The sequence below is a fragment of the Oncorhynchus mykiss genome, chromosome 30, assembly GCF_057628025.1.
Source record: "Oncorhynchus mykiss isolate SJ-2025 chromosome 30, ASM5762802v1, whole genome shotgun sequence".
Classification (NCBI taxonomy): Eukaryota; Metazoa; Chordata; class Actinopteri; order Salmoniformes; family Salmonidae; genus Oncorhynchus; species Oncorhynchus mykiss.
The window spans coordinates 1130007-1153547 of record NC_143051.1 but is presented as its reverse complement, the minus strand read 5'-3'; the positions used below and the strand labels follow the sequence as shown (position 1 = coordinate 1153547).

General features: G+C 44.6%; 1 protein-coding gene across 17 annotated transcripts in view; it reads right to left on the bottom strand.

The window, feature by feature from the left end:
- The window catches only part of rnf19a (ring finger protein 19A, RBR E3 ubiquitin protein ligase), a 56682-nt gene that overhangs the window by 27727 nt on the left and 5414 nt on the right, over positions 1 to 23541 (bottom strand). For all 17 annotated transcript variants that reach the window (XR_016493747.1, XR_016493748.1, XR_005041409.2 and 14 more), the window contains exon 2: positions 3015 to 3821. Coding sequence is in view for 1 of the 17 variants with exons in the window: in XM_036971765.2 (XP_036827660.2) it covers positions 3015 to 3607 (593 nt within the window). In the remaining 16 variants the exon portion in view is untranslated. The remainder of the gene's footprint in view (positions 1 to 3014; positions 3822 to 23541) is intronic.

Sequence of the window (23541 nt, the reverse complement as noted above, 5' to 3'; positions counted from 1 at the left end):
TGGAGAATCTGTTCTATCAATGAGAATGACATTTCCACTTCTTAGACTGGCTATTTGTTATAGATCTGTCATTCTCATTGATAGAACAGATTCTCCGCTTGCTGGCTGATGTTGACTCTACAAGGTGTCCAAAGCGCTCCACAGCGATGCTGGCTCATGTTGACTCTACAAGGTGTCCAAAGCGCTCCACAGCGATGCTGGCTCATGTTGACTCTACAAGGTGTCCAAAGCGCTCCACAGCGATGCTGGCTCATGTTGACTCTACAAGGTGTCCAAAGCGCTCCACGGCGATGCTGGCTCATGTTGACTCTACAAGGTGTCCAAAGCGCTCCACGGCGATGCTGGCTCATGTTGACTCTACAAGGTGTCCAAAGCGCTCCACAGCGATGCTGGCTCATGTTGACTCTACAAGGTGTCCAAAGCGCTCCACAGCGATGCTGGCTCATGTTGACTCCAACGTTTCCCACAGCTCTGTTAAGTAGACTGGATGTCCTTTGGGTGGTGGACCATTCTTGATACACAGAGGAAACCTAAGCGTAAAAAATCCAGCAGCATTGACACACAGGTGCACCTACTACCATAACCCATTCAAAAGGCACTTAAATCTTTTGCCTTGCCCATTCACCCACTGAATGACACACATATGCAATCCAAGTCTACATTCTCTCTAGGCTTACAAATCCTTTAACTTGTCTCCTCACCTTCATCAACACTGATTTGAGTGGATTTAACAAGTGACATCAATAAGGGATCATAGCCGTCACCTGGTCATGTCATGGAAAGACTCCCATTTCTAGGTGAATTTGGTCAGGTTGTCTGAAAAGGTACATATTACAGCTGTAAGACATTGTCTTGAATCTAGGTTGTGCCTTCAGATTCTCTCAATGACTTCTCAAACTCCCAACACCGGCCTGGTCTGTTTCACAGGCATTCTGGGAAGTCTGGCGATGTTGTTTAAAAACTCAGTGATAACATGGGAGTAGCATGTGACAGGATAGGGCTGGGCAGGCAGGACACTAATATTATCCAGTGTTGCACTTCTGAAATACAAAAATACATTTTACCACTGGAGTTTAATATCACACAAACTCATCAGAAACACAACCTATTTTTAAAAACTTTCACCTGTTGATCTGGTTACTCGGTACACCTGGCCTAACGTTGAGACAATGACTTATCAATGACCCAAGCCCAGCTCAGTTAATCCCTACCATTGTGTCGCTGAGTCATCATAATGCTTCAGTAAAATGTACATTATACCAGTGGCATTGGTAGACACAATGTAAGTAACCTAATTTATGTCCCTCTAACTGCCCTGAATGCCTCTGCTGATCCTACAGCTATTGTATACAGTAATCATGTGCATATGAACCAGATTTATACTGTTAGCACTGAGGCGGTGTGCCCTAGTAGGAAGTCCACTGTGTGCAGCTCACTCTGCACTAACATAAATAACATGAGAATGTCTACTTCTGCTATGAAAACAAGCAAGCATCCCAGAAAAGTTGTTAAAACATGTACCTTAAATATTGACTGGCTTTCATCAAGCTGCCCACTCAAGAAAAACCTTCAAACTGTAACCAGTGGCTGCAACCTGGTTCAGGTTGTCAGTCAACCTACCAGGGTAGTTACAAACAGCACAGGAAGGAAATCATCATGTATTGATCACATCTTTACTAATACTGCAGAAATATGATTGAAAGCAGTATCCAGATCCATCAGAAGTAGTGATCACAATATAGTATAGCAATATCTATGAAAACCAAAGTTCCAAAGGCTGGGCCTAATACAGTGTATAAGAGGTCAGGCTGGGCCTAATATAGTGTATAAGAGGTCATACAATAAGTTTTGTAGTGATTCATATGTTGATGAAAGAATATCTGTTGGTCCGTGGTGTAATGAGTATCTAGACGTAACAACTTCACACAGTTATGAAATTGCTTATCCCAGTTACTAATAAAACATGCACCCAAGAAGAAACTACACTATGAAACAAAGATATGTGACAACGAAATATAGTAAAAAGCTTTGGAGCACCTTCAATTAAATTTTGGGAAAAAAGGCAAACTCAGTTCCATCATTCATTGAATCAGATGGCTCATTCATCACAAAAACGATGGATATTTCTACTTTAAATAAGTTTTCATTAGAAAACTTAGACATGGCATGCCAGCAACAAACGCTGACACTACACATTCAAGTACATCTGACCAAATTATGAAAGAATTGTAATTTTCAATTCCATAAAGTGAGTGTGGAAGAGGTGAAAAACATTATTGTTCTTTATTAACAATGACAAGCCACCGGGGTCTGACAACTTGGATGGAAAATTACTGAGGATAATAGTGGACGATATTGCCACTATTTGCCATATCTTCAATTTCATCCTATTAGAAAGTGTGTGCCCTCAGAACTGGAGGGAAGCTAAAGTCATTCCACTACCTAAGAATAGTAAAGCCCCCTTTACTGGCTCAAATAGACAACCAATCAGCCTGTTACCAACCCTTAGTAAACTTCTGGAAAAAATGGTTTGATCAGATACAATGCTATTTTACAGTAATTAAAATTGACAACAGACTTTCAGCACGCTTATAGGGAAGGACATTCAATGTGGATAAAGAGTTACCTGTCTAACAGAACACAGAGGGTGTTCTTTAATGGAAGCCTCTCCAACATAATCCAGGTAGAATCAGGAATTCCCCAGGGCAGCTGTCTAGGCCCCTTACTTTTTTCAATCTTTACTAAAGACATGCCACTGGCTTTGAGTAAATTGTCTATGTATGCAGCATGGCTGGCCCATAGATGTACACAGAGAGCTAACAATAATATACATGTCAATCTCTCCCGGCTCAAAAGTAAAGGAGAGATTGACTTCATCATATATAACCGTTTTAATTTTGCCGGACCCCAGGAAGAGTAGCTGCTGCCGCCTTGGCATAATAAATAGAAATACAAATGAACCGTAATGACTGATAATGAACTCTGCCTATTGCCGTGAGGTGTGTGTCTCTTACCCGCAGTCGGGGGCGGGGCACCAGCGGCAGTCAGGGTCGGCCACCAGCCATCGTCTCAACATGAACTCCTCGTACTTCTCCATGAGGGGCTGGTCTCCCAGGATGATGCGGATGTCGTGGGGGTTGAACCGCTCAGAGCACTCTGGACAGCTGATGTTGACGCGCGACTCACTGATCTCTATTCGTAAGTACTGGCGCAGGCAATCCGCACAGGAGCGGTGGTGGCAGGTCATGATGTCAGGGAAACGGTCTCTGCCGTGGCGGAGGAGACAGAGAGGACACTCCAGGAACTCAGAGGAGGAAGAGGCCACAACAGGGGCGGAGAGCGTTGAGGTCTTGTCTCCATGACATATCTCTGAATGGATGCTCTCCACACTGGCGATCCCGTCCACACCGCCACCCTGTAAGTCCTGTGATTTCCTCTTGGGGTCTCGATCCCCACGGTGGCGCCGGCTGAACAGCGAGCGCAGGGAGAGGCGTCTCTTCTTTGGGGCCTTCCTGACGGAGGGCAGGCTGATGGAGGAGGCTGCTGAGTGGAGGTCCCTCTCAGACCCAGAACCCCCCCGATCCCCCCTCAGCTGCTGCAGGCTCATCTCCCCACCAGAGGAGGCTCCTCCTCCACCAGGCAGGGGGGCATCCACAGGGAGGGAGGGGGATGGTGAGAGGGGCTGGGGGGACAGGGTGTTAAGGAGCAGGCGCAGGCTGGTAAGACATGGTGGTGGTCTCTGGTGGCGGCCTGGGCCTGCTCTCCAGGTCTGGTCTCGTATGGCCCACAGGGCTGGATCTGTTCTGGACACCACACACTACCTGGAGGGAGAGAAGGAGTGGGTCAGTGACTGAACACAGAAACAGGGTCAGAGACAGACGTTTCGGTCAAGGGAAGTGTTCTCACTGTTTCAGTTAGAGAAGACATTTCCTCATTTAGTACAGAAAACATGTGCAACACTGGAAATATTCCTCAACAGTTTACTAATATCAATAGATACTATCTAATGTGTGGTCAGAGAAGTGTTCTGGGACATAGGCTAGTTAATGTCATGAAACATCTAAGTGGGTGCTGAAAAAGATATACAGTAAGAAGTATTGGAGCACTGAAACAAGATAATTATACTACTTCCTGGTGAAACATGACACGTGTGTTGGGTTCAACAAAGAGCAAGTCAAAGGTGCAGTACCAGTAATCACATCAAGACACAGAACTACAGAACACACCGTATGAGATACAGAACACACCATATGAGATACAGAACTACGGAACACACCGTGTGAGATACGGGACACTCCATGGGAGATACGGGACACTCCATGGGAGATACGGGACACTCCATGGGAGATACGGGACACTCCATGGGAGATACGGGACACTCCATGGGAGATACGGGACACTCCATGGGAGATACGGGACACTCCATTGGAGATACGGGACACTCCATTGGAGATACGGGACACTCCATTGGAGATACGGGACACTCCATTGGAGATACGGGACACTCCATTGGAGATACGGGACACTCCATTGGAGATACGGGACACTCCATTGGAGATACGGGACACTCCATTGGAGATACGGGACACTCCATTGGAGATACGGGACACTCCATTGGAGATACGGGACACTCCATTGGAGATACGGGACACTCCATTGGAGATACGGGACACTCTATTGGAGATACGGGACACTCCATTGGAGATACGGGACACTCCATTGGAGATACGGGACACTCCATGGGAGATACGGGACACTCCATTGGAGATACGGGACACTCCATTGGAGATACGGAACACTCCATTGGAGATACAGAACACTCCATTGGAGATACGGGACACTCCATTGGAGATACAGAACTACAGAACACACCATTTGAGATGAAGAACTACAGATGTAATGTTAGTGTTCTAAATGAGAATTGTTTTTCATAGTAACTGATGATCAGTCAGTAGCGACACCCCCGTAAGCACAGACATTTACATCGGCGTCATGGAATGCCCCCCCTCCCCTCTACTCCAATACAAAACAAACTTCCGACCAGAAAGCATGAAGCGGTAGCTACATATTGAAATGGTTGGAATTTAAATCTCTACAAACCAAGGAGACGGACATCACGAATGGTTAGAAAAAGGGAGACCAATAGATTACTACAAAAGGAGCAAATCCTAGATGCCCCTTACCCGCCTGCAGCTGAAAATGTGCGTAAGTCTAGGACGAGGATACCAACAACCACTGAAGCATCTATTTTAACAGATCAACAGACACAGCCCACTGAGAAAACTACAACCACAAAAGACTTCTGGGGAACGCAACGAGACTAACGAACTATCATCCAGTAGGCGGACATGCAATCACAGAGGGACAACAAAGGCATACGCTCACAAATACATAAAATGCTATTTATTTTTGAATGAGCGGCTGTTCATTTTCAAAGTATTAGCATTTCCATGAGTGTAGTTATCAACTATATTACAGCGGGTCCACTGAGTTTCCTGCTCGAGCTGTCCCCACCCCTTTCCTTTGTCTACCAAGCCATCATATCGGTTTTGTCCAGGGACTTATTATTTGTATCATGTTAGTAACCAATGTATGACCTACTGTGTGTGTGTGTAATTCTGTGATTGATTAGTTGGTAAATAAATAATTAAGCCAATTTGTATATCGCTGATTCATGATCTATGCTAGGGTTGGTGACGTTCAGAATGAGACTGATTAGGTAATAATGCATTAATAGAAGACTAATCGATAAGATATGAACATCTGAGTTAAATTCAGGAAATTGCAACTCCATAAACAACATTTTCCCGTGGTGCCCCGACTACCTAGTTAATTACTATTCCATGATTCGTTTAATTACGGAACCATTACACAGAATTGATTTGATAAAATAACAGTCTTCACATTTAATGACAGCAAACACTATGACAATACTGAGGTCCTCCGGCCCACAGATAAGAAACAGAACATGGACTCTGTACTAGCACACTCATTGTGTATTATTACTGTATTATTTAGCCTTCTCGCTACATTGTTTGGAAAGGCCTGCAGGTAAGCATTTCACTGCTAGTCTACACCTGTTTACCAAGCATGTGATAAAATGTAACTTGATACTAAACTAGTACAGCTGTACAATGTAGACAAGTTCTCTCCTGATTAGGAGAGTTTTCTGCTGGCAGGCTTCAGTTTCAGGCATGAACAACACTGCAGAGAGGAGAGCCCCGTGTCTGATAAATGACTGCAGATGTTTGCCCGAGGAGTGCTACATTATGTTAAGGGGAGAGTTCACCCCAGGCCACCCCGGGGCCGTAATGGCTCCAGGCCACAATTAATTAAAAATGAAAAGTTTAAATGTCTTGAGTCAATAAGTATTCAACCCCTTTGTTAAGGCAAACCTAAATAAGTTCAGGAGTAAAACATTTCTTAACAAGTCACATAAATTGCAGGGACTTTGTGAGAGCTGGATGACCTCAACACTGTACCCCACACATACAATTATCTGTAAGGCCCCTCTGTTGAGCAGTGAATTTCAAACACAGCTTAAACCACAACAACCAGGGAGGTTTTACAATGTCTCACAAAGGGCACCTATTGGTAGATGGGTACAAATTAAAAACAGACTTGAATATCCCTTTGAGCATGGTGAAGTTACTAATTACACTTTGGATGGTGTATCAATACACCCAGTCACTACAAAGATACAGGCATCCTTCCTAACTCAGTTGCCGGAGAGGAAGGAAACTTCTCAGGGATTTCACCATGAGGCCAATGGTGACTTTAAAACAGTTACAGAGTTTAATGGCTGTGATAGGAGAAAACTGAGGATGGATCAACAACATTGTAGTTACCCCACAATACTAACCTAAATGACACAGTGAAAAGAAGGACACCTTTACAGAATAAAAATATTCCAAAACATGCTTCTTGTTTGCAACAAGGCACTAAAGTCATACTGCAAAAAATGTTGCAAAGCAATTAACTTTTTGTCATGAATACAAAGTGTTATGTTTGGGACAAATCAAATAAGTCACTGAGTACCACTCCATATTTTCAAGCATAGTTATGGGTATGCTTGTGATCATTAAGGACTGAGGCATTTCAGGATAAAAAATTAAATGGAGATAAGCACAGGCAAAATCATAGAAAAAAAACTGGTTGTCTTTTTTCCAACCAGACACTGGGAGATGAATTCACCTTTCAGCAGGACAATAACCTATGACACAGGCCAAATCTACAATGGAGTTGCTAACCAAGAACACAGTGCTGTATACATGCTGATTATAGACTTTTCTACTATATTATTGATTGTTTGTTTATTCCATGTGTGTTGTATGTTTCGAACTGCTTTGCTTTATCTTGGCCAGGTCGCAGTTGTAAATGAGAACTTGTTCTCAACTAGCCTACCTGGTTAAATAAAGGTGAAATAAAAAAATAAACTGAATATTCCTGAGTGGCCGAGTTCGTTTAAAAATCTATGTCAAGACCTGAAAATGGTTGTATAGCAATGATCAACAACCAACCTGACAGAGCTTGAAGAACTTAGAGAATAATAATATTGTACAATCCAGGTGTTGTCTTCACATCCCCTCAAAACAAATTGGAGGAGAAGGTCAGAGAGGAGAGACCTCTGGCTTTCTAATCCAATAGGTTTTGAAAAGGAGACGATAGAGAGAAAGCACCTACGCAATTGATATCTTCCGAACACACCTTCACGACACACACTTCGTCAAAGGATTCACACACTGGCCTAAGGGTGTCAGCAGAGGAACAAATATCCAAATTGCCAGGCTGAGAACTGGGAAGTGTACAACCCCATCAGCCATACAGACAAACTCACCACAACCTACAAGTGGAAACTACACCGGAAAATAAATAAATGTATATATGTATATTTAAATCAAAGATATTCAAAGTTACAGTTCAGAAAATCACTACATTGAATAATTAATTGGGCCCTAATCTATGAACTTCACATGACAGGGAATACAGATATGCATCTGTTGGATCCAGACACTTTTGAAGTGTATGTGGACACCACTTCAAATTAGTGGGTTAGGCTATTTCAGCCACACCCGTTGCTGACAGGGGTATAAAAATTGAGCATAACACTTGGTATTACGCATGGTTGACTGGAGTGGTGTAAAGATCGCCGACCATTGGACTCTGGAGCAGTGGAAAGGCTTTCTCTGGAGTGATGAATCACGCTTTACCATCTGGCAGTCTGACATACAAATCTAGTTTTGGTGGATCCCAGGACAACACTACCTGCCCCAATGCATAGAGTCAACTGTAAAGTTTGGTGGAGGAGGAATAATGGTCTGGGCTGTTTTTCATGCGTAGGGCCATGCCCCTTAGTTCCACTGAAGGGAAATCTTAATGCTACAGCATACAAAGACATTCTAGACAATTCTGTGCATCCAACTTTGTGGTAACAGCTTGGGGAAGGCCCTTTCCTGTTTCAGCATGACCAAGCACCTGTGCACAAAGCGAGGTCCACACAGAAATGGTTTGTCGAGATCGGTGTGGAAGAACTTGACAGGTCTGCAAAGAGCCCTGAGCTCAACCCCATCGAACACCTTAGGGATAAATTGTAACGTCGACTGCGAGCCAGGCCTAATCGCCCAACATCAGTACCCAATCTCACCAACGCTCGTGGCTAACGCTCTAGTGGAAAGCCTCCCCAGAAGAGTAGAGGTTGCTATCCTCTTAGAACTATCCATCCCGGATCCGGGAGAATTGTCATCAACTACACTAATTAGCATAGCGCAATGGTCAAAAAATATTACTAGAAAATATTCATATTCATGAAATCACAAGTGAAATATAGTGAAACACAGCTTAGCCTTTTGTTAATCACCCTGTCATCTCAGATTTTGAAATTATGCTTTACAGCCAAAGCAAGACAAGCGTTTGTGTAAGTTTATCGATAGCCTAGCATAGGTCACTACGCCGCCGAATTATGTCCATAATATCGACAGAAACATGGCAAACGTTTTTTATAATCAATTCTCAAGGTGTTTTTCAAATACCTATTCGATAATATATCAACTTGGGCAATTGGCTTTTCAGTAGGAGCGAGAGGAAAAATGACTACCTCTGTCTTTTACGCAAGAATCACTCAGAGCCCTCAGCTGGCCACTGACTCAATGTAGTCGTTTACGCTCATCCTTCAAAATAAAGGCCTGAAACTATGTCTAGTGACTGTAGACACATTAGGGAAGCCACAGAAAAAGGAATCTGGTTGATATCCCTTTCAAATGGGCAATAGGGATGCATAGGAATACAGGGGGTTCAAAATAAAAGTCACTTCCTGATTGGATTTTTCTCAGGATTTCGCCTGCAATATCAGTTCTGTTATACTCACAGACAATATTTTTACAGTTTTGGGAACTGTAGTGTTTTCTATCCTAAGCTGTCAATTATATGCATATTCTAGCATGTGGTCCTGAGAAACAGGCGGTTTACTTTGGGAACGTTATTTTTCCAAACTTAAAAATAGTGCCCCCCTAGTTTCAAGAGGTTAAAGCAGAAAAGTGGGGTCCAAGTCCATATTAATGCCCACGTCAGTAAGGGGAAAACACTGCATTAGGAAACCTTCAATCGTCAGTCAACACAAACACCTTCTCTCAAACACAAAGCTCCCAATTTAAAACCAAGCCCGAGACAGACCAGACCAGACAGACCAGACAGACGTGATTTTGATCTAGTCTTCCATTAGTCCTATTGGAATCCTAACTTTGAAACACGAGTAGTAGACCCTTTGCCTTTGTTCCTGTGCCAATAATATTGGCCTAGACCTACTGGCCGTCCCCAGGTGGTGAGGATAGGCAACACATCTGCCACACTGACCCTCAACACGGGGGACCCTCAGGGGTGCAAGCTTAGTCTCCTCCTGTACTGTGGTAGGCATGATCACAGACAACAAGACAGCCTATAGGGAGGAGGTCAGAGACCTGGCCGTGTTGTGCCAGGACAACAACCTCTCCCTCAATGTGATCAAGACAAAGGAGATGATTGTGGACTACAGGAAAAAGAGGACTGAGCATGCGAGAATGGGACCCCTGAGAATGGGGTCTCATTGACTGGGCTGCATTGGAGCAGGTTGGGTACAAACTAACATGGTCCAAACACACCATGACAGTTGTGAAGCGGGCACGACAAAACCTATTCCCCCTCAGGAGCCTGAAAAGATTTGTCATGGGTCCTCAGATCCTCAAAAGATTAAACAGCTGCACCATCAAGAGCATGATTGCATCACTGCTTAGTATGACAACTGCTCGGCCTCCGACCGCAAGGCACTACAGAGGGTAGTGCGTATGGCCCAGTACATCACTGGGGCCAAGCTTCCTGACATCCAGGACCTCTATACCAGGTGGTGTCAGAGGAAGGCACTAAAAATTGTCAGACTCCAGCCACCCTAGTCATGGACTGTTCTCCCTGCTTCTGCACTGCAAGCGGTACCAGAGCGCCAAGTCTAGGTCCAAGAGGCTTCTAAACAGCTTCTACCCCCAAGCCATAAGACTCCTGAACATCTAATCTAATGGCTACCCTGACTATTTGCATTGCCCCTGTCGTGGAAATGTCCTGTATTTACCAAATCATGAGAGCAAACCACACACAAGTCAGAGTTATCATAAAGTCCATCTTTAATTATATGAGCTCATGCACAACCCTGTGACTCTCAGATCAATTCAGTGTCTATAAATGAATTCTCTGAGAGTCCTTACACATTGCAACTGAGATCCTTTATAGCAAAGACACACATAGCCAGACAGCATTTGCCATAAATTATCGTTCAGCTTTGTCTCCTAAACTATGTTATTTTCTCTCAGAACCATAAAACAAAACCTATCAACAGACATATATCAAATACCCCCTCCTTGACAAGATCACATAGACACAGTGACTGGCACACAGACATTGTGGAGCCAAGATAATTGATTTAAAAGATATGTTTACATATGAAGACAAGCTTGACCCCTCCCCTCTCTGCGGCCCAAATAACTGACAGAGAACAGATAACTGCAAATGGCCACCACTATAGTACAACAAGATACATTCTGATGAGAAGTAACTCGTAAGCATATCATGAAAATAAAACATCTTATCTATGTTACCCAACTAATTCTGATTATCCCCCCGTCATCTATGCATAGTTACTTTAATAACTCTACCTACATGTACATACTACCTCAACTAACCGGTGCCGCCGCATATTGACTCTGTACCGGCACCCCCATGTATATAGTCTCACTATTGTTATTTCACTGCTCCTCTTTAATTACTTGTTACTTTGATCTCTTATTCTTATCTGTATTTTTTGAAACTGCACTGTTGGTTAGGGGCTCATAAGTAAGCATTTCACTGTAAGGTCTATACCGGTTGTATTTGGCGCATGTGACTAATAAAATGTGATTTGATTACTCCCGGATCACCCAAGACTACGAGGCAGCGCATGACTCCAACACCATCTTCAAGTTTGCAGACGACATGACAGTGGTAGGCCTGATCACTGACGACGAGACAGCTTATCGGGAGGTCAGAGACCTGGCAGTGTGGTGCCAGGACAACAACCTCTCCCTCAACGTCAGCATGACAAAGGAGCTGATCATGGATTACAGGAAAAGGAGGGCTTAGCACACTTTAGCTTGAAATGAAACCACTCAAAATTAGAAATGTGTAATACCTGGAAATAAGTATAGCGTTAGCTAACTACAATCTTATCCGCATATATCATGCATGGCTGCCATGTCACGGTTGCCCTGAATTTGAAGATGGAATCCTGAGACAGGTGCTTTCTCCATCTCTGTAGCTATCATACTCTAATTCCACTGATTTCAAAACTTGATCCTGCAGAAAGTTGAGCAACACCACATTTAAAAAAAGCAGCATTCAACAGGATTAACACAGACTGACTGCTAATATGGCAGACCAATCCTAACTCCTCTCCCCTAACAATTTTATTCATATTTACAGATGACATACAAGTTTGTTATTAAGGCACATGAAAGTTCACATGTTCCAGAAGTAATTTCTGCCCAAAAACAAATTTAGAAAGAAAATAATAATAATTTAAAGCATGTTTAAATGGCTCTCCTGTGAAGTCATGACATGCCTAGTTTCCTGAAACGGGTCACATATTTGAAATCTGATATGGCTACTTGTGTCTGAAAATGAATGATATCAGGCGATGTATTTTTGCAGTCATTCATGGACAGTTTTGAATAAGTCATACAAATAAGCATAGGATATTAAGTGCTCCAGGAATCAAATTTCATTTTATATTTTAGCCTTGTGCACGTTAGGCAGAGATGAAAGGGGGACTCAACTGAAACGCACCATAGTGTCTAAGATGATGCCAAGGATCTTCAACTAGTAGGCACAAACCACCTGAATATTGATATTCATTAAATGTTTTTGAAGGTTGGGTGACTGAGAAACTAATTACTAGAACAAGAACATTTTCAAACACCCAGAACTTCAGGGGAGGACAATCCTCCTGGAGTGCAAGCAGGATGTTCTTACCTTGAAAGCTGCCTATGGACAAGGAGGCCGCAATCTGTGATTTGGTTAGCCACTGCCACAACCATCAACATTACAATTTTACTTTAAATTTTGCTCGCTAAAAATCTCAAAGTATCAAAGTGGTCGAATTGAGTGTGCATTTAATGTTCAAAGTGGTCGAATTGAGTGTGCATTCAATGTTCAAAGTGGTCGAATTGAGTGTGCATTCAATGTTCAAAGTGGTCGAATTGAGTGTGCATTCAATGTTCAAAGTGGTCGAATTGAGTGTGCATTCAATGTTCAAAGTGGTCGAATTGAGTGTGCATTTAATGTTCAAAGTGGTCGAATTGAGTGTGCATTCAATGTTCAAAGTGGTCGAATTGAGTGTGCATTCAATGTTCAAAGTGGTCGAATTGAGTGTGCATTCAATGTTCAAAGTGGTCGAATTGAGTGTTAATGTTCAAATCTGAATTCACCGGACCGGTGTTTTCTATCAGTTTATTTTCCACCCTGGTCACGGGCCTTGTAAAAATAGGTAGAAATGCAGGAAATTAGCTTTAAAACAGCAACATTTTCCATCTAGAGCTTGTGCCAGGCGGCAAGGAAATTCACATAGCAAATCAGAAGCCAGCTCTAAAAAGAGTCTTGGTGGATCCAAACGTCTTCCATTGAAGAATGATGGAGGTCGCTGTGTTCTTGGGGACCTTCAATGCTGCATACATGTGTTGGTACCCTTCCCCAGATCTGTGCCTCGACACAATCCTGTCTCGGAGCTCTAAGGACAATTCCTTTGACCTCATGGCTTGGTTTTTGCTCTGACATGCACTGTCAACTGTGTGACTTTATATAAACAGGTGTGTGCCTTTCCAAATCATGTCCAATCAATTGAATTTACCCCAGGTGGACTCCAATCAAGTTGTAGCAACAGGATGCACCTGAGCTCAATTTCCAGTCTCATAGCAAAGGGCCTGACTAGTTATGTAAATATGGTATTTTATTTTCTAAACATTTTCTACCATCTTCTAAAACGTGTTTTCACTTCATTATGGGGTATTGTATGTAGGTTAAGATTTTTTTAAATCACTTTTAGAGTAAGGCTGTAATGTAACAAAGTGGAAAAAGTCATGGGGTCTGAATACTTTCCGAAGACAAACGTTATAAAGATGCACTATGCAGAAATAGCTCCACCATTTCCTGGTTGCTAAAATTCTAATAGTTTGTGACAAAACGAGCTAGTGTAGAGTAGAGGTCGACCGATTATGATTTTTCGATAACGATACCGACTATTGAAGGACCAAAAAAAGCAGATCGCCGATTTTTAAAATGTATTTGTAATAATGACCATTACAACAATACTGAATTAACACTTATTTTAACTTAATATAATACATCAAATCAATTTAGCCTCAATTAAATAATGAAACATTTTCAATTTGGTTAAAATAATGCAAAAACAAAGTGTTGGAGAAGAAAATAAAAGTGCAATATGTGCCGTGTAAGAAAGCTAACGTTTAAGGGTCTTGCTCAGAACATCAGAACATATGAAAGCTGGTCGTTCCTTTTAACACGAGTCTTCAATATTCCCAGGTAAGACGTTTTAGGTTGTAGTTATTGTAGGAATTATAGGACTCTCTCTGTATACGATTTGTATTTCATATACCTTTGACTATTGGATGTTCTTATAGGCACTTTAGTATTGCCAGCGTAACAGTATAGCTTCAGTCCCTCTCCTCGCCCCTGCCTGGGCTCGAACCAGGAACACATCGACAACAGCCACCCTCGAAGCATCGTTACCCATCACTCCACAAAAGCCGCGACTATTGCAGAGCAAGGGGAACAACTACTCCAAGTCTTAGAGCGAGTGACGTTTGAAACGCTATTAGCACGCACCCCGCTAACTAGCTAGTCATTTCACATCACCAGCCTAATCTCGGAAGTTGATAGACTTGAAGTGATAAATAGTGCAATGCTTGAAGCATTGCAAAGAGCTGCTGTCAAAATGCAGGAAAGTGCTGTTTGAATGAATGCTTACAAGCCTGCTGCTGCCGACCACCGCTCAGTCAGACTGCTCTATCAAATCATAGACTTAATTATAACATAATAACACAGAAATACGAGCCTTAGGTCATTAATATGGTAGAATCCAGAAACTATCATTTCGAAAACAAAACGTTTATTCTTTCAGGGATATACGGAACCATTCCACATTTTATCTAACAGATGGCCTAAGTCTAACCCTAAGTCTAAATATTGCTGTTACATTATACAACCTTCAATGTTATGTCATAATTACGTAAAATTCTGGCAAATTAGTTCGTAAAGAGCCAGGCGGCCCAAACTGTTGCATATACCCTGACTCTACGTGCAATGAACGCAAGAGAAGTGACACAATTTCACCTGGTTAATATTGCCTGGTAACCTGGATTTCTTATAGCTAAATATGCAGGTTTAAAAAGATATACTTCTGTGTATTGATTTTAAGAAAGGCATATGTTTACGGTTAAGTACAAGTTGGAGCAACGTGCCTTCTTTTCCCTCTGTAATGAATACGCTATTGTCCGGTTGGAATATTATTTAAGATTTATTATAAAAAGACCATAAAGATTGATTGTAAACATCGTTTGACATGTTTCTACAAACTGTAATGGAACTCTTTTGACTTTTCGTCTGGATTTTGCACTCAATATTGTGCCTTTGGAATAGTGAACTAAACACGCAAACAAAACGGAGGTATTTGGACGTGATCGAAATTACCATTTCTTGTGGGAGTCCTGGGAGTGCATTCCGACGAAGATCAGCAAAGGTAAGTGAAGATTTATAATGCTATTTATGACTATTATGACTTTTGTTGACTCCACAACTTGGCGGGTACCTGTATTGCTTGCTTTTGTGGCTGAACGCTGTTCTCAGATTATTTAATATTGTGCTTTTGCCGTAAAGCTTTTTTGAAATCTGACACAGTGGTTGCATTAAGAACAAGTTGATCTTTAATTCTATGTAAAACATGTATCTTTCAACATGATGAGTATTTCTGTTATTTGATGTGGCTCTCTGCAAATTCTCCGGATGTTTGAGGCATTTCTGAACATGGCGCCAATGTAAACTGAGGTTTTTGGATATAAATACGAACTTGATCAAACAAAACATACATGTATTGTGTAACATTGAGTCCTGGGAGTGTCATCTGATGAAGATCGTCAAAGGTTAGGATTAATATTAGCTATATTTCTGCTTTTTGTGACACCTCTCTTTGGTTGGAAAATGGGTGAATGCTTTCCGTGACTAGTTGCTGACCTAACAATAATATGTTCTGCTTTCGCCGAAAAGCCTTTTTGAAATCGGACACTGTTGTTGGATTTTTTTAATTTTTTAATTTATTTTAACTTTATTTAACTAGGCAAGTTGGGAACAAATTCTTATTTTCAATGACGGCCTAGGAACAGTGGGTTAACTGCCTGTTCAGGGGCAGAACGACAGATTTGCAACTTGTCAGCTTGGGGATTTGAACTTGCAACCTTTCAGTTACTAGTCCAACGCTCTAACCACTAGGATACCCTGCTGATTAACGAGAAGTGTATCTTTAAAATGGTGTAAAATACTTTTATGGTTGAGGAATTTTAATTATGACATTTGTTGTTTTGAATTTGGCGCCCTGCAATTTCACTGGCTGGTGGCGAGGTGGGACGCTACCGCCCCGAACGATCCCAGAGTGGTTAACTGACTTGCCTAGTTACATAAAAGGTCAAATAATAATAATATATCTTTTTTTTAAATGGGTGAGGTGGGATATAGGCTATTGTAGGTCTGAGTGATACAAAAATACACAAACTTAGAAAAAAAGCTACTGCTGAATTAATTTTGCTATAAAAAGATGTTAATGCTTGACTTCTAACTATTTGTAAATATGAGTGAAATGCTACCGCCAACGTGGCTGGTGAAATAAACATTTTACCCACAAATTCCTAAATCTACCCGCATGTGGCAGGTGTTAATTTAATGCGCTGAATCAGTTGGTGTAGCCTTGTGAGGCCAGCTGAGTATAAATCAAAATTATTTGCAAATAATTGTATTTTACTGGACTGATGGTAGGCTACTTGCATCTGATGGTCATGTTGCTTTCAAGACAACTGGGAAAAATCACGACATCAGTGATGTTCTGGTCGGAAAGTCGGGTCTATAGAAATATGCCAGAGCTTGACTGAGTTGGATGACCATTAAGATTTCCCAGTTGGAGCTCATTTCCCCCCTAAATTGCCAGGTGTCTTGAACGCACTGAAGTCGGAGTATTCCGAGTTCCCGGTTTTTGAACACGGCATCAGTCTCAGTGGAGGGAGGGAGAGAAAAGCAGAGGGTCAGTCTCTTGCGGTTCTCTCCTCCTCCTGTGAGACTGACCAGATGGGACATCGTCTTCTCCCCGATGGTGACACTGGAGTGTCACCGCATCCGCTTCATGCAAAAACTGATGTTCCTGTGACCAGAGGAAATACTCCTGCATATTCAAATAGACGAGCGGCTAATAATACTAAAAACGCAGGGCTATTGATACACTGTCTACGCATTCACAGGGCTGCCAACTTCTGATGAAATTCACATAGAAGGGCCTTGGTCAGGGAGGTGAACAAGAACCAGATGGTCACTCGACAGAGCGAGAGTTCCTCTGTGGAGATGGGAGAACCTTCCAGAAGGACAACCATCTCTGCAACACTCCACCAATCAGGTCTTTATGGTACAGTAGCCAGACAGAAGCCACTCCTCACTAAAAGGCACATGACAGTCCACTTGGAGTTTGCCAAAAGCCACCTAAAGACTCTCAGACCATGAGAAACAAGATTCTCTGGTCTGATGAAACCAAGACTGAACTCTTTGGCCTGAATGCAGTGTCAGGTCTGGAGGAAACCTGGCAACATCCCTACGGTGAAGCATGGTGGTGGCAGCATCACGTCTGGAGGAAACCGGGCACCATCCCTACGGTGAAGCATGGCGTTGGCGGCATCATGCTTTGGGGGTGTTTTTCAGCTGCAGGGACTGGGAGACTAGTCAGGATCGAGGGAAAGATGAAGCAAAGTACAGAGATCCTTGATGAAACCTGCTCCAGAGTGCTCAGAACCTCAGATGGGTGAAGGTTCACCTTCCAACAGGACAACGACCCTAAGCACACAGCCAACGCAAAGCAGAAGTGGCTTCGAGACAAGCCTCAATGTCCTTGAGTGGCTCAGCCAGAGCCCAGACTTGAACTCGATCGAACATCTATGGAGACCTAAAATAGCTGTGCAGCAACGCTTCCCATTCAACCTGAGAGCTTGAGAGGATCTGCAGAGAAGAATGGGAGAAACTCTACAAATACAGATGTGCCAAGTTTTTAGCATCACAACCAAGAAGACTCAAGACTGTAAATGGCTGCCAAAGGTGCATCAACAAAGTACTGAGTAAAGGGTCTGACTACTTCTGTAAATACAATCAATTTTTTTTATAAATTAGCAAAAACATGTGAACCTTTTTTGCTTTGTCATTATGGGGTATTGTGTGTATATTGAAGAGGGAAAAAAATATTTAATAAATTTTAGAATAAGGCTGTACCGTAACAAAATGTGGAAAAACTGAAGGGGTCTGAATACTTTCCAAATGTATTGTATATGTAGGCTTATGTAATGTATAGAACTGACATGATCCCCTACTCTACATTTCTGAGAAAATCAATTCTATAAAGTAGGCCTAGCTACATTTATTTTTTCCCCTTCTTTTTTTTACCCCTTTTTCTCCCCAATTTCGTAGTGTCCAATTGTTGTAGTAGCTACTATCTTGTCTCATCGCTACAACTCCCGTACGGGCTCGGTAGAGACGAAGGTTGAAAGTCATGTGTCCTCCGATACACAACCCAACGAGCCGCACTGCTTTTTAACACAGCGCGCATCCAACCCGGAAGCCAGCCGCACCAATGTGTCGGAGGAAACACCGTGCACCTGGCAACATTGGTTAGCGCGCACTGCGCCCGGCCCGCCACAGGAGTCGCTGGTGTGCGATGAGACAAGGACATCCCTACCGACCAAGCCCTCCCTAACCCGGACGACGCTAGGCCAATTGTGCGTCGCCCAACGGACCTCCCGGTCGCGGCCGGTTACGACAGAGCCTGGGCGCGAACCGCCTAGCTACATTTCATTCAGTAATGTTACACCCTCCTGAACAGGCCCCAGGTCAGGGCCTGGCCATTGGTCGGAGGTAGCGTCCCAGGGCCATTGGTCGGGGGTAGCGTCCCAGGGCCATTGGTCGGGGGTAGCGTCCCAGGGCCATTGGTAAGGGTAGAGGAAACATGGCACCCTCTCTACGGTGAAGCATGGTGGTGGCAGCATCATGCCGTGGGGATGTTTTTCAGCGGCAGGGCCTGGCCTAGTCTGGATCGAGGGAAAGACAAACGGAGGAAAGTACAGAGATCCTTGATGAAAAGTGCTCTGGAGCTCTCAGGACCTCAGACTGGGGTGAAGGTTCACCTTCCAACAAGACAACAACCCTAAGCACACAGCCACTCCTGCGTTGTCTTGGCTATCGGACAAGTCGCTGAATGTCCTTGAGGCCCAGCCAGAGCCCGGACTTGAACCCGAACGAACAATATGGAGAGACCTGAGAATAGCTGTGCAGCGGTGCTCCCCATCCAACCTGACAGAGCTTGAGAGGATCTGTAGAGAAGAATGGGAGAAACTCCCCAAATACAGGTGTGCCAAGCTTGTAGCATCATACCCAGGAAGATTACTTATGTAAAGGTGATACATTTTTTTATTCATAATAAATTAGCAAATATTTCTAAAAACCTGTTTTTGCTTTGTCATTATGGGGTATTGGGTGTAGATTTAAGAGAAAAAAATGATTTAATAAATGTTAGAATAAAGCTGTAACGTAACAAAGCAAAAAAAAGTCAATCAAATCAAATGTATTTATATAGCTCTTTGTACATCAGCTGATATCTCAAAGTGCTGTACAGAAACCCAGACTAAAACCCCAAACAGCAAGCAAGCAATGCAGGTGTAGAAGCACGGTGGCTAGGAAAAACTCCCTAGAAAGGCCAAAACCTAGGAAGAGACCTAGAGAGGAACCAGGCTATGGAGGGGTGGCCAGTCCTCTTCTGGCTGTGCCAGGTGGAGATTATAACAGAACATGGCCAATATGTTCAAATGTTCATAAATGACCAGCATGGTCGAATAATAATAATCACAGTAGTTGTCGAGGGTGCAGCAAGTCAGCACCTCAGGAGTAATTGTCAGTTGACTTTTCATAGCCGATCATTAAGAGTATCTCTACCACTCCTGCTGTCTCTAGAGTTGAAAACAGCAGGTCTGGGACAGGTAGCACGTCCGGGTCTGAATACTTCCTGATGGCCCCCCCCCACAGGGAGCGCCCCCCAGTTTGGAACCACTGATTTAAAGCGCAATAATGTGTTCCTCTCAAGTACATTGCCATGATTGTTAGCTATGTAGCTGCTCTGGGGCTAGGCGATATGGCCTAAAACTCAGTGGTCTTCCTTTAAAAGTTGTGTCATACTGCAGCACAGCTTGCGGGCTGCCGCAGAATTCTATTGTTGCCATTAATGGTAGTTAGTGCTAGTTTGCCCACCAGAGGGCATCTTTGAGAAGCTAAATTACTGAAATGATATAGGCCTAAAGCTCCAAGACGCAAACGGAGCCTTGAATTGAACAGACTATATGGGATTGATTTTAGAAATGTAGCTTCATTCATTTGAACATTATGGTTTTTCTCTTCCAAGAGAAACAAAAATGTGAGTATAGTGCAGAATAATCCTTACATTTCCACATAAACATCTGATTGATTTATAAAGACCAGTCCCCATGCTGTGTCATTCAGTGACATTTATTCCCATAGTAATTCCTTATGGATCCATCCAGATGTTAGACAACATTTGTTGGGCTATTCAAAAGAGATGGGAGAAGTGACATGCCTCGCAAACATCCATTGATACTGTACATTTAAAGTCCCTAAAGTTGGCAAAGGAGTCCATTGTCCTGTTGATAGCCCATCAAGGACATGTTGTTTGCAGAATTCAAACACTTGTGAATGCCTCCAGCTGTACATAACTACTGTAAATAAAAACACAGCATCTACAGTGGTACAAGTATATTATTGAATTAGACTTTTTTATTTTTTTACATTTTAAAATATATAATGTTTATTATGCTACTGCCTACAGTACATAGTAAACATGGTAAAGTACTTCATTCCTTACATAAGGGAGAGCAGGCCATGTCCAGACTTTCTCAGTGACCTCAAGTACTCATTAACTCTGTCTTTAACACTTTTTCAGGTTGCATCAGTCACTAGTGAGACTCATGTATACTGTGATCGCTCATCTTTGTTGTTGTGAGTTGTAAGGGAAGGGGCTTGGGAGAAAGAGGTGAAGCGAGAGGTTTCACTCTCACCAAAAACGGTCTAAAATAAGCCCAATGCATTTCTATGCGCTTATTTTGAACCCAAGCTTGTCGCCTGCCTTCCCTCCTTCCTTCGGGACAAGACTCCCACTGTTAGGGGGGAGACATGAGCATCTCATTGTATTCAGATCTCTGGTGTAATTGGGAAGGTGCACATAAGGAGTGAAGGAGACGAAACCAAAAAGACATGAGAACAAGTAGACAAACGCTCATAATAAAACCTTGATTGTTGCGATTCAGACATTTGGAATTTCACACAACAGCATTAATTCGATATATCACATCGGCTCTACTGATAATCTCAATATGTCCTCCCTGGGATGATAATCTACTGTTGGCGTCGGGGAATGCCAACCCCCCCCAGACAAACGCCTTTGTTCACCGTTCCACGGGAGCGGGCAATACTCAGCATATCATACGGTCCTAAATAATGGCCAAGTCTACTTCTCTCCCTGCTCGACTGAATCGCTTGGTAGTAACAAACAAGTCCTCCAACACCTATCAAAACTGCTAAACTACCCTCCTGTTCCCTGGGCCTGACACCGCCGAGCCAGCCTCGACCCCGGGCCTGACACCGCCGAGCCAGCCTCGACCCCGGGCCTGACACCGCCGAGCCAGCCTCGACCCCGGGCCTGACACCGCCGAGCCAGCCTCGACCCCGGGCCTGACACCGCCGAGCCAGCCTCGACCCCGGGCCTGACACCGCCGAGCCAGCCTCGACCCCGGGCCTGACACCGCCGAGCCAGCCTCGACCCCGGGCCTGACACCGCCGAGCCAGCCTCGACCCCGGGCCTGACACCGCCGAGCCAGCCTCGACCCCGGGCCTGACACCGCCGAGCCAGCCTCGACCCCGGGCCTGACACCGCCGAGCCAGCCTCGACCCCGGGCCTGACACCGCCGAGCCAGCCTCGACCCCGGGCCTGACACCGCCGAGCCAGCCTCGACCCCGGGCCTGACACCGCCGAGCCAGCCTCGACCCCGGGCCTGACACCGCCGAGCCAGCCTCGACCCCGGGCCTGACACCGCCGAGCCAGCCTCGACCCCGGGCCTGACACCGCCGAGCCAGCCTCGACCCCGGGCCTGACACCGCCGAGCCAGCCTCGACCCCGGGCCTGACACCGCCGAGCCAGCCTCGACCCCGGGCCTGACACCGCCGAGCCAGCCTCGACCCCGGGCCTGACACCGCCGAGCCAGCCTCGACCCCGGGCCTGACACCGCCGAGCCAGCCTCGACCCCGGGCCTGACACCGCCGAGCCAGCCTCGACCCCGGGCCTGACACCGCCGAGTCAGCCTCGACCCCGGGCCTGACACCGCCGAGTCAGCCTCGACCCCGGGCCTGACACCGCCGAGTCAGCCTCGACCCCGGGCCTGACACCGCCGAGTCAGCCTCGACCCTGGGCCTGACACCCCCGAGCCAGCCTCGACCCTGGGCCTGACACCCCCGAGCCAGCCTCAACCCTGGGCCTGACACCCCCGAGCCAGTCTCAATCCTGGGCCTGACACCCCCGAGCCAGCCTCAACCCTGGGCTCCTGATACCCAAAGGAATGAAAAGCAGTGAATGGCCCCATCGTCAAATCATCACCACCGCCACAGTGGGTGACTGCTATGGTCCCATGATTTCTCTCGAGTTTACAAGCTCCAAGATTAACTTTGACTACCCAAAAATATCCAAGTCACTATACGTGATCCCAGACTGTGCTTTTGGCATGCAAGCTGTTTTAATTAGTTCCCAGCATCCAGTGCAAGAGAGAGGTAAATTCACTACCAAACTGCCTCCAATAAAAACAACCCAACAGTCAGAACATGTTACGTTTTTTTCAAACTGTCAATCACACTCGAGTAATCTGAGACCCACGAGCTAAGCCCAAGGGACTACTAAGGGGGGGGGGGGGGGGGTTCTTGAACATTTGCTGTGTCATTCCAAAAAGTGATCAAATTCAACATCTTCTCACAGACTCCAACCTTGACTTCCACTGCCTTTCAGAGACATGGCTCCATAAAAACTCTACATCTGCTGCTCTGTGCCTGGCTACAATGTTTTCAGGAGAGACCAGATGGAAGGAAGAGGGGGTCTGCACGGCTACAATGTTTTCAGGAGAGACCGGATGGAAGGAAGGGTGGGACTGCCCGGCTACAATGTTTTCAGGAGAGACCGGATGGAAGGAAGAGAGGGTCTGCCCGGCTACAATGTTTTCAGGAGAGACCGGATGGAAGGAAGAGGGGGTCTGCCTGGCTACAATGTTTTCAGGAGAGACCGGATGGAAGGAAGAGGGGGTCTGCCCGGCTACAATGTTTTCAGGAGAGACCGGATGGAAGGAAGGGTGGGACTGCCCGGCTACAATGTTTTCACGAGAGACCGGATGGAAGGAAGAGGGGGTCTGCCCGGCTACAATGTTTTCAGGAGAGACCGGATGGAAGGAAGAGGGGGTCTGCCCGGCTACAATGTTTTCAGGAGAGACAGGATGGAAGGAAGAGGGGGTCTGCCCGGCTACAATGTTTTCAGGAGAGACCGGATTGAAGGAAGAGTGGGTTTGATTATTTACATTAAAGAACATATCCGATGTAAACAAATTGAGCGGCCGTGATAATGAACTAGAATGTATT